Source organism: Myodes glareolus, chromosome 1 (assembly GCF_982192425.1).
Source record: "Myodes glareolus chromosome 1, mMyoGla1.1, whole genome shotgun sequence".
Lineage (NCBI taxonomy): Eukaryota > Metazoa > Chordata > Mammalia > Rodentia > Cricetidae > Myodes > Myodes glareolus.
The window spans coordinates 74,813,355-74,824,440 of record NC_142026.1 but is presented as its reverse complement, the minus strand read 5'-3'; the positions used below and the strand labels follow the sequence as shown (position 1 = coordinate 74,824,440).

Here is an 11,086-nt window from a genome sequence, read left to right as displayed (position 1 = left end):
ATCAGCTGCAGTACTTGGGAGAGTGGCCCCCACGCCTCACCTGGGCAACACTACTGCTAGCTGGCCCTGAGAACCAGCCCTGAGGATGTGAAAGCCAGAGAGCTGCTCCCTGCCCCCTGCTCTTCTCTGCAAGGGGTGAACTAGTCAGGGCAATGCTGGAGAGCTCACCCTGGTGGTAACACGGGAGAGCTGGCAGGCTGACCAACCCTGCAACTACACATATCTGTAATCCTGGCACTCAAAAGGCTGAGACAGGAGCATTTCTGCGAGTTCAGGCTATTTTTAGTTATAGAATGAGATTGTTTCCAAACCACCAAAACTTAATTCTTAATTTAAAAAAAAAATTGCCAGAGGCTTGGGGTTGTAGCTTAGGGGTAAAGTACTTGCCAAGCATTACAAGGATATGGGTTCAGTACCCTGCACTAAAAAAGCATAAAACCAAAACATTGGGAGAAAGATGAGGGTTATAATCCTAGAAATTTGGGGGCGTGGAGAGATGGCTTAGCAGTTAAGAGTACTCTTCTAGAGGACCTTGGTTCAGCTCCCAGCACCCCCATGGTGGCTCACACCAATCTATAACTCCAGTTCCAGGGGATCAGATAGCCTCTTCTGACCTCCTTGGAAAGCTAGGCCTACAAGGGTTATACAGACATACACGCAGGAAAAAAACACTCATACACTCATACATGTAAAAAAAAATTGCCAGGGGCTAGCTAGATGGCTCAGTGGGTAACGTGCTTGCTGCTAAGCCTGACAGCCTGAGTTCAAACCCTGGGACCCACAGGATGGACAAAGAAAATCAACTTCTGAAAGTTGTCTTCTCACCTCCACACACATGCAGAGGCATGGTATCACCCCTTAAGACATGTAATTATAGCAGCCAAGTAGTGGTGGCACATATCTTTAATCCCAGAATTCAGGAGACAGAGGCAGGTGGATCTCTGAGTTCAAGGTCAGTCCAGTCTACAAAGGACAGTCAAAGTTACACAGAGAAACCCTGACTCTAAAAACCAGTATGCATATATATATATATATATATAAATATATAAAATTTATGTGTCTATACAAATACATATATGTATATATATGCTTATATGTATATATAATTTTTCTGGGTGTGGTAGAATGAACCTATGCTCACAGCATAGCCAGAAAGAAAGAAAGAAAGAAAGAAAGAAAGAAAGAAAGAAAGAAAGAAAGGAAGGAAGAAAGGAAGGGAGGGGAATAGAAAGGAGATGGGAGGGAGATAAGAGGAAGAGACAGAAGGGGAAAGGGGTTTTCAAAGTAGGATAAAGTCACTAACATTAACTGAACATCATTTACCATAGGCCAGTCACTGCTTTTAATCTTTTAACAACCCTAACAATGTGGTATTAAACCATTTTACAATCAAAGAATATATAGTAGTATTGTCCACTCTCCTGAGAGATCTAGGAAAAGGCCCAGAAGGAAGCTACAGTGCAAAAAGGTGGAGTATGGTTAATCTAGTGACGTCTGGAGGTCTGGCGGGTTCTGCAGAGACTAAGTCACCAAGGATCCTGGCTTCTCGGCCCATCTCCAGGCAGTCTCTTCTCATCCCACGTGCCTACACCCGGTTTTGCTGGGGCAGGAGGCCACCAAAAGCAGAGCTCCTGCTATGCCGGTCAAAAGCAACTAAGATGCCCAAGCAGATGAGGACCAGGCCAGACAGCCCTAAACGAATGAGGTTTCCCTGAGTATAGTCTGAAGAGCCAGAACCTGTGGACCAAAGAGAGGGAGACGGGGTGTTGGTCCCATATCTTGATGCTCTTTGCATATCTGACACACAATGGAGTTGTAGACTCAACTCTCAAATCTCTAAGTTGAATGGAATTGATGTCCCTGAACCCTTTGGACTGAAGAAGGACTAGAGCATCTCACCTTCGAGGCTGATGACCAGTGGCTGGCTGCGCTGCGACAGCACATAAGGGGCAGAGGGCGTGTGGTAATAGCAACTGTAGGTGCCTGGGGCATCGGCGCCGATCAGAAGGAAGTCAGCCCAAGGCTGCACAGAGTCGATGTACTGCAGAGGGGTTGCCAAACCCACGCGGTACAGCGCGAAACTCATGCCTGGCATGCGTCCTGCACAGCGCAGGCTTACATTGGCTCCTGGAGCCACCACAGGCCCAGGCATTGCCACGAGAGACGGTTTGGGTAGCTGATCTGTGGAACACAGGCAAGACCTTAGGTAGACTGACTTGTCTCTCTTCATCCTCCCCCTCCTCCTCCCTTCTCTTCTGCCTCTCTTCCCATCCCCAAACTCACTCTCCTCTTCCCATACGTTCAAGAAAATCTCTCAATTTACCTCCCTATCATTTCTCTCCTTATGCCTTTCTTCCACCTCACTCCCACCCTCCACCTTAATCTCATTCGTGTGCCCTTCTTCCATTCCTCCTGGACCTCACCTGTCACCAGCAGTTCCAGGACATTACTTGATTGGGACCAGACACCCGGTCCCCAGTCTGTCCTGCGATAGCGACAATAATATCTGCCTCCCTGGGCCAAGGTCACCTCCTTCAGGAAAAACTCAGCCAGCTCCGTGGACACATCCCGGAAGAGCAGCGGTGTAACGACACCTGTTCTGAAGAGTGCAAACCGCCAGGCAAGTTGGGGTGCACGGCACCTCAAGGTCACGTTGACTCCAGGAGTCACAACTGCAGCAGGATGAGCCTCCAGCAATGGCTGGGGGTGTAAGGCTGGAGGGGCTTAATAAAGAAGAATGCTTTTTGGATGGAAGCTTCACCCTGGCATCCATATATACAAAGAGTCTGGAATGTTTAGTTGGAAACTCCATCCCAAGCCCCCTATCCCATCTCTCTCCGAACCCTGCTGCATCTCAGAACGCAGTCAAAAAGATTGCCCCTCCCCAGAGATGCTCAAGACCACTCCCACAGAGTATTTAAACTGCCCTCCCGCCCCAGAAAACAAACACGGGGTTTCCGGTCTTCTTTTTCCATGTTCTCTCTGGGGGCTGGAAAGCCATCCAGGAGTGTAGTATCCATTAAATCTAGGTTTTTTTCTAATTAGGTTTGATTTGGTCTGATTTGGATTATTGCATTGGTGGAGAGATTTATTGGGGTGCAGAAACTTTTCACTTGGTTCCTTAGGACCCTCCATCCAGGTAGTTCCGGGAGACTAAGCAGAAGTGGGACAGACATCCATCTCTTTTTACCTTGGATCGCTATAAAGTAGGGAGTACTTTATATATCCCTGGATATATATATATGTGTGTGTGTGTGTGTGTGTGTGTGTGTATACATACATACATATGTCCTGTATGTATGTATACATACATACATATGTATGTGTATATATACACATACACATATATATATACATACACATGTATACACACACACACACACACACACACACACACACACACACAATTGCAGCTGGCCCAAACTGACTGAAAATCACAGGAAGAGAACTCTAATTCTGAGGACTTTTTCTCTTTTGTTTTGTTTTTTGAGGCAGGTTTCTCTGCATAACAGCCCTAGCAGTACTGGAGCCTGCTCTGTAGATCAGGCTGGCCCAGATTCACAGAGATCCACCTGTCTCTGCTTCTTGAATCCTGGGATTTAAGGCCCTTCCCACCACACCCACCTCTAACTTTAAGGTTTTTTTGCTATGGAATATTTGTTTACACGTGAAGATGTCTGTTTGTCAAGGTACCTTCTGATTGGTTTAATAAAGAGCCGAATGGTCAATAGTTAGGTAGGTAGTGGTTGGGCAGGACTTCCTCTGGGAAGAAGAAAGGCAGGGATACCATTGAGATTTGGAAGAGTCAGACACACAGAATGGGAGAGAGGTAAAAGTCACGTGGTACACTATAGATTAATAAAAAAAATAAGTTAATCTAAGTTATAAGAGCTAGTGGGACAAGTCTAAGCTAATGACCAAGCTTTCATAATTAATAAGTCCCATGTCATCATTTATGAGCTAGTGGTCCAAAGGAATGTCTGGCTACAGCTTTTACCTGTAGTTATTTGTTTATTTGTGCCAAGAATTGAACCTAAAGCCTTATGCAATGTGGGTAATCACTCTACCACTAAGATATAACCTCAAACCTCCTCCTTAATCTTTTTTTTTTTTTTTGAGATAAGGTCTTTTTGCTTTGTTTTTTAAGACAGGGTTTCTCTGTAGCTTTGGAGCCTGTCCTGGAAACCAGCTCTTGTAGACCAGGTTGGCCTCAAACTCACAAAGATCTGCCTGCCTCTGCCTCCCAAGTAGATTAAAGGCATGCGGTACCACCGCCCAGCTTATGATAAGGTCTTGTGTGACCCTGGCCTGTCTTCTGATCCTCTAGGATTATAAGCAAGTGCCACCATCAGGACCACCACCTCTCCTCCCCACCTATGCAATACTGGGAAGCAATCCACAGGCCAAGCTACATCCCCAACTCCTTCTCCACTATTTCAAGGCACAGTTTCAAAATGCCATGCCAGAAATGGTTACCTTGCTTTATTTGATCTTATTATTACTGTTTTTTTTTGTTTGTTTGTTTTGAGACAAAGCCCCACTATGTAGCCCAGTTTGCCTTAGAGCTCACTAGTAGTGCAGGCTGGCTTCAAAGTTGCAATCCTTCTGCCTCAGCTTTCAGGTGCTAGGATGACAGACCTGTACCACCACACCTCACTAGAAGCAGTTATGGTTTGCTACCCATCAATAAGTACTGCTATGGTTTGAGCATGTTCCCCAACTTAATCTTTGATAGGTGGATCCTTAACAGTATTAGGGGGCTGAAGAGATGACTCAGCATAGGACCTGGGTTAGTTTCTAGCACCCACACTGGGCAACTCATAACTACTTGTAACTCTAGCTCCCTGGGGATTTTGACACTTCTGGCCTCTTCTGGCACCTGCACTCATGTACACATACTCTCACACAGACACAACACACACACACACATAATTTAAAAAACAAAAATAAATCTTTTTCCTAAACAGGTGCTAGGATAGAATACCAGGTGTAGTGGCGTATGTGTAGTCATCCCTCAATGAGGGCTGGAAGTGTGGCTCAGTGGTAGACTATCTCCCTAGAATGCCTCACTGAGGGGCTGGGAGTATCGTCCAGTGAGAGAGCACTAGCCCACTATGTACAAGACCATAGGTTCAAACCATCAACCTAGTACATATCCAAACAACACAAACATAATATGATCAATAACCTAATAATTTCACTGCCTCACCGTAAGCAAGGTCTTATTAGTAAATAAAATTTTAAAAATGAAAATAATGGTAAAAACTGGGAAATATCTCCAAGACAGATTGCTAAGTTTAACATTTAAGATTCAGAACAGAACGAGTCATGAAATACCAACTGTGATCTGGCAAGGAAAGGAGGAAGTGTGTAAATGTGTAATTTGTATGAATGCATGGAAAGCTTTTCTTTTCATAGGATCTGAAGCTTGTTTCAGGAACACAGGAAGGGGAAGAGGAAGATTATTGTATAATTTGGTAATGGCTGAGTCTTTGTAACTAACCATAAGTACTCATTAGTTTTATCCTTTTAAATCCTTTATAATAATAAAATGAATTTAAAATCAGGAGGCTAGAGAGATGGCTCAGCAGTAAAGAGTACTTCCTGCTTTTGCAAAAGACTGGGGTTTGATTCTCGGCACCACGTGGTGGCTCACTACTACCTGTAACTCCAGCTCCAGAGAGTCCTACAGCTGTCTTCTGAACTCTGTCAGCCCAGACATGCATGTGGTGCACATACAGGCAAAACACTCATACTAATAACATGAAATTACATGAACTGATAGCTCAGATATGAATCATTTCCCTTAAAAATCGGAGTATAGAGGGAGAAAATTTGAGAGAAAGGAAACACCTTCTCTATCAGAAAACCCAAGATGGAAGCATCTTAGGGTAGGAGAATCCTTCTTTGGTGGAAAGCTGTTTCCAGTGAGAAAGCTGGTATAACTGTCATTGCGGGAAATCCTATGTAGGAAACCCTACAGTTTACATATATAATTATGTTAAATCCTTACTGCAGCCCATTTTCCAGAGAAGGAAATGGTGTCTTCAAGATCCCTTGTTTGTTCAAGGCCATGCAATGACGAAGATGGTCTAGTTTGGGTCTCCTTGCTATCGACATCCATGGTCTTCTATACTCACCTAGAATGGTCACTAAAGGGATGAAGGAAAGAGAAGGGGGAAGAGAGGGAAGAGAAGGGGGCAAGGAGGAAAGGAATAAAGGAGGGAAAAGAGGAAGGGAGAAGGAGGGAGGGGGCAAAAGGAGAATGAGGGAATGGACGTAAGAGGAGGAAGGAAAGAAAGTGAGGTAAAGTGACAGGAGAAAAGAAAGAAAGAAAAGAAACAAGGGAGGTAGAGGATGAAGGGATGGAAAGAGGGAGAAGAGGAGGAGGGGAGAATCTAGGGTGAAGCTGGGCAACAAAATAAAATGAGTTCAGGAGATGGTGTGAGACGCATAAAGGAGAGCATTTGAAGTTTGCCACTCACCTGTTGGTGTGAAGTCCATCTGACACACAGGCCCTGCAGAAGGTGAGGAGCCAGTTCTTTACAAAGCTTTGTGACTACCAGTCTTCCCTCATTGGGAGACCCAGAATCTGATCACACAGTTTCTTTTTCCTCCGTAAAATAAGAATCCTATCTATCCTTGTCTTCTTTGGGATCCACCAAAACTCCAGACTTCCATCCCCCAGGTACTTAAAAGCCAGTGATCTGACCTAAGAAAATGGGCCTTTGTTCTCCCCTTTGGGGTTTGGAAATCTGAATGCCCTACTCTTTTTAAGTAATGCAGGAGTCCTGCCCATCTGCCATGAGAACTGAGGATATTCTTTAACCCTAGATATTTTCCTCCTGCCTGGAGATCCGGAGAAACCTGTGCTCACCCGAGACCCAGCAGTCTGTCTTCCCCCATTTAGGACTTGGGAATCTGGATACCAGTCCTGATTCCTTTTTAAAACCTGGATGTTGAGTTCCAGATGATCAGATACAGCTCTCAGCCCAGTCAAGGACCCCCACCTACCCACCCACCCCCCACACAGGGGAGGGACAGCTCACAGAGAGTCAACAGCTGGAGTGTCAGCGACAGGATCATGGCGGGCACTCTCCGTAGAGCTGGGGAAAAGACTAATCCTGCCTTTTGCCTGCTGAGGATATGAAGCCACAACAGAAAGCCACGTGAGATCCCTGTTTAGGAAAGAGGAGTCAGGTGGAAGCCCCTGGGTAACTGTGTCATAGCCCCACTGTCTTGGAAAAAGTTGCAAGAGGAACAGTCATAAGCTCTAGTGTTCATTAATTCAGTCTAAAAGTAGGGGAGGAGGGCTGGGCATGTTGTAGTTAAGTGAGAGACTGCTTGCCCAGTGTGTTCTAGCCCCAATGCTGAGAGAGAAAGAAAAGGAAGAGGAAGACAAAAGCATAAACAAAACAAAAATGAGGAAAGGGGAAAAGATCTTTGGTGCACAGTACCAAAGTACATACTTTGGGTCTCACTGACTCAAGCCAGATAACTTTTTGTTTTGGTTTGATTTGGTTTTTCAAGACAGGGTTTCTCTGTGTAACTCTAGCTGTCCTGGAACTACCTCTTGTAGACCAAACTGGCCTCGAACTCACAGAGATCCGCCTGCTTCTGCCTCCAGAGTGTTGGGAGCACCACTACCACCCGGCACCCAGATAAATTTTTTTTAAAAGTGATGTGCACGGTCTTGGAGGCTCGGGCTTGTAATCCCACCTACTTTGGAAAGCCCAGGCAAGAGGACCCCAAGTTCAAAACTTGCGGGACCAACCTGAGCCATTCAATATAACCCTGTCTCAAAATAAAAACTAAAGACAGGGAGCAAAATTCGGCAGTCAACAGTAAATGACTTGCCTAGAATCCGCCTGCTAGAACCTGGGGGCGTGGTTTAGATGTAGCGCACAAGCAGTTGGAGGCGTGGCTCAGTGGTAGATTGGCTGTCGATTCTACCCTGGTTTCAGTCTTCAGCGAGACTGAGGGGCGAAAAAACGAATGCTGTGAGCTGCACGCTAGTAACATAAAGCACAGAAAGTCCTTAATCTAGTTGATATCAATTTAGAACTTTCAAAATGAGGGAATGTATAGATGTGACCTCAATGTAAGGCGGACATTCTTGTATGAAAACCCTAGGTTACTTCTTTGATGCTTTTTTTTTTAAAGTTAAAAGAAGAAGTTGAGAGCACCAGGTGTGCAAAGTCCTTGTAGTTTAAATCTTTGCCACCATGGTTCTCTGTTCTAGTTTAGAGTTGGCTAAGCCTCACTCCAGAACTACAACTCCCGCAAGGCTCCAGGCCCTCGCCTTCCTAATCCGCTACTTCTACGCCAAAAGGCGCAACCCAAGGGGCGGAGCCTCGCGCAAGGGAAGGGACCACAACTCCCAGAGAGCTCCGCGCCCTTGTCGGCTCCAAGACCAAGATGGCCGCGAGTAAGTACGGGCTCGGGGTTTCGCGGGTCTCAAGGAGTTCCAGGGAGCCTTGGGCAGACCCGTGACAGAGGCTCAGTAGAGCTCTGAGGCGCGGTGGGAATCCGTCCCAGAAGAGGGGCGCATCGGTCACGAGGGCGGTTTTGCGAAGCAGGGCTAGTACGAAAGGGTTAGAGGTCACCGCAGCAGCCCCCAAGGGTGACTCTTCTCCCATCTCTCCAGGAATCACCACTTTCCTCAAGAATGCCTGGGCGAAGGAGCCGGTGCTGGTGGTGTCCTTCTCAGTCTGGGGCCTCGGTGAGTGCCCCAGGAGCAAATGTGCATCCTCCGTCCTGAAGTCATCAACATTACACAGTTCATCTTGCATCCCTTCTTGCCCGTTCTATCCCGACATTACTGTAGCCCCCTTCCCACACTACCCTACACACACTTAAGCAAGAGGTGCATGCACTTGCTTGTACTTTGACTCCGAAGTGCAGGATTTCTTAAGGAAGTCTGTGGTAGGCAAATCTCCCAGCAGGCCTCCCTGGTGAAGAACCCACTGTGAAACAGGGCTGATCACGGTTCAAATGGGCTAGGGGATAAGAGTGACTTGTTAAGCAAATTCTGGTTTGGAAGATTTGGGGTTTGGCAGTCATCACAGGGCCCACAGTTATGATCAATATCACAGGCCTGGAGTGTGAAAATGAAGTTCTAGAACCCACTACCATGACTTCAAAGGCCTAGAATGCTCTAAAGTATGTGGTTTCAATGTAGAAAATGTGTTGGGATAATGATTTGAGGCATATTCGATTCGTTCTTTAAATTTAAAATTACATTTGTGTGTGTGTGTGCCACCAGTTAGTTGTAGAGGTCAGAGGACAATTTCTGGAGTCCGTTCTCCTTCCACTGAGTCCTAGGGATTTATCTTAGGTTGTCTGTCTTTTTTTTTTTTGAGACAAGGTTTCTCTATAGCTTTGGTGCCTATCCTGGAACTAGCTCTTGTAGACCAGGCTAGCCTCAAACTCACAGAGATCTGCCTGCCTCTGACTCCTGAGTGTTGCAATTAAAGGTGTGCGCCACAACCTTGGCTAGGTTGTCAGTCTTGGCCTCTCACAACTCCAAAGATAAATACTTACTAGAACTGATTTTATTTGCTCCTTTTCAGTTTTTTTTTTTTAATAGGGGAATATACTGTTTAGCCCAAGCTGGCCTAAAACTCACAGCAGTCTGCCTTGGCTTCTCAAGTGTTGATAGTACAAGCATGAGCCACCACTGCTGCAAATCTGTTTGAAAGTGTGTGTGTGCCCGTGGGGGTGAGAAGAGGGCATAGTATCCTTGGAGCGGGAGTTATAGGCAGTTATGAGCTAATGGACATGGCTGATGAGAATTGAACTCAAGTCCTCTGGAAGATCAGCAAATGCTCTTAACTAATGAACCATCTCTCCAGCCCCATCACCTTTTAAAAACAGATTTATGTTTGTGTGTTTCTGTATGCCACATGAGTTTGATGGATACACTATTGCTGGAGTTATAGTTGCCGAAAGTTGTGAGCTAGTCACCCTCCTAGATACGGGGAGCCAAACTCCGCAAGAACAAGTATTCTTATTTGCTGAGCCATCTCCAACCCCTTTTTAACAGGTGTAGTTGAAGATGTGAAGCTGCATGTGGCTGTTACCTTGTATTAGCAACGCTGGCCTAGTAATGTTCTTGTTACACACCCCCTCCACTCCTGAAGACTCTTCTGTAGCCCACATGGGCTAATCCAAAAGCTATCAACCCATGACCAGCCTGTGGGCCTTGTGCATTCCCGGGTGTTAGGCTCTAACCTCTTCGGTTCTCCCCACTCTCAGGATTTAGACTAACCCGACAAGTGGGATGGTGGAGTGCTGAGGGATCCACCAAAGGGCCCTCCTGGTTGTGCTGGCCCTTCCTGCTCCCCTTTGCCAGGGCTGTTTCTACCATTTCCCTACATCCCTGGTCTCACATTTATGCCTTTTCTCCTCAGCTATAATTATGCCCATAATCAGCCCCTACACCAAGTATGCTTCCATGATCAACCAGGCAACACCCTACAACTACCCAGGTGAGCCGAGACCTGTGCTGGGGGGAGGGGCAGACATAGCTGTGTAGGAGTCACTGCTGCATTTGGATGTTCTTTGTAACTTAACATGATTTGAGTTTCTCTCTCCAGATTTCTGTTCCTCTCTGGGCTCCTCCCTCCCTGTTAGAGATAATCTCCCTCATTTGCCCGTCTTTGCCTCACTCTGCTGAATCTCTGGCCCTCTTTCTCACCTGGAGCCCCATACTGTCTCTGAATATAGAAACAGACTAGCTGTTCTCTACAGGACCCTAAAGATCTGCTGTTCTCAAATGGCTCATCCTTTTGTTTTCCAGTCCCTGTACGAGATAATGGAAACATGCCCGATGTGCCCAGCCACCCCCAGGACCCTCAGGGCCCAAGCCTGGAATGGCTGAAGAACCTGTGAATACTCCTGTTGATGAAAGAGGCCCTTTCCCTGTTGCCCCCCAATAAAAATAGGAAAACCAACCCTACAGTCTTTTCTTTGGTATGTTTCTTTTGTTGTTGTTTTGAGAAGGAAGTCTCATTATCTATGTAGCCTAGGCTGAACTTAAGTGTGCAGCCAGGGTGGCCTCAAACTAACGGCACACTGGAGTGTT

The 11,086-nt window shown here is 46.2% G+C and overlaps 2 protein-coding genes across 3 annotated transcripts; one reads left to right on the top strand and one right to left on the bottom strand.

Annotated features, from left to right (window-relative positions):
* Positions 1 to 1,192: 1,192 nt before the first annotated feature.
* On the bottom strand, positions 1,193 to 7,086 carry Oscar (osteoclast associated Ig-like receptor). Of its 2 annotated transcripts, none has more exons than XM_087910052.1 (5): positions 7,032 to 7,086; positions 6,486 to 6,518; positions 2,424 to 2,723; positions 1,900 to 2,181; positions 1,193 to 1,737 (listed from the first exon to the last, which is right to left on the bottom strand). In XM_087910052.1, exons 1-5 carry the CDS (start codon positions 7,084 to 7,086, stop codon positions 1,586 to 1,588), a joined length of 822 nt encoding a protein of 273 aa, XP_087766178.1. In that variant the 3' UTR covers positions 1,193 to 1,585. The 2 variants fall into 2 exon arrangements, with proteins under 2 accessions (XP_087766178.1, XP_048308092.1); XM_048452135.3 differs by having other exon boundaries at positions 7,050 to 7,086.
* Positions 7,087 to 8,281: 1,195 nt separating this feature from the next.
* Ndufa3 (NADH:ubiquinone oxidoreductase subunit A3) lies at positions 8,282 to 10,955 on the top strand. The gene is made up of 4 exons (XM_048452133.3): positions 8,282 to 8,428; positions 8,648 to 8,722; positions 10,413 to 10,490; positions 10,802 to 10,955. Exons 1-4 carry the CDS (start codon positions 8,419 to 8,421, stop codon positions 10,891 to 10,893), a joined length of 255 nt encoding a protein of 84 aa, XP_048308090.1. The 5' UTR covers positions 8,282 to 8,418; the 3' UTR covers positions 10,894 to 10,955.
* The last annotated feature ends 131 nt before the right edge of the window (positions 10,956 to 11,086 follow it).

Coding starts and splice junctions, on each gene's coding strand:
- Ndufa3 (XM_048452133.3), top strand. Junction 8,723..10,412: donor CTTCTCAGTCTGGGGCCTCG/GTGAGTGCCCCA, acceptor TTTTCTCCTCAG/CTATAATTATGCCCATAATC. Junction 10,491..10,801: donor AACACCCTACAACTACCCAG/GTGAGCCGAGAC, acceptor TTTGTTTTCCAG/TCCCTGTACGAGATAATGGA.
- Oscar (XM_087910052.1), bottom strand. CDS start 7,086: ATGATCCTGTCGCTGACACTCCAGCTGTTGACTCTCTGTGAGCTGTCC. Junction 2,724..6,485: donor GATGGACTTCACACCAACAG/GTGAGTGGCAAA, acceptor TTCTTTATTAAG/CCCCTCCAGCCTTACACCCC. Junction 2,182..2,423: donor CCTGGAACTGCTGGTGACAG/GTGAGGTCCAGG, acceptor TGTGTTCCACAG/ATCAGCTACCCAAACCGTCT.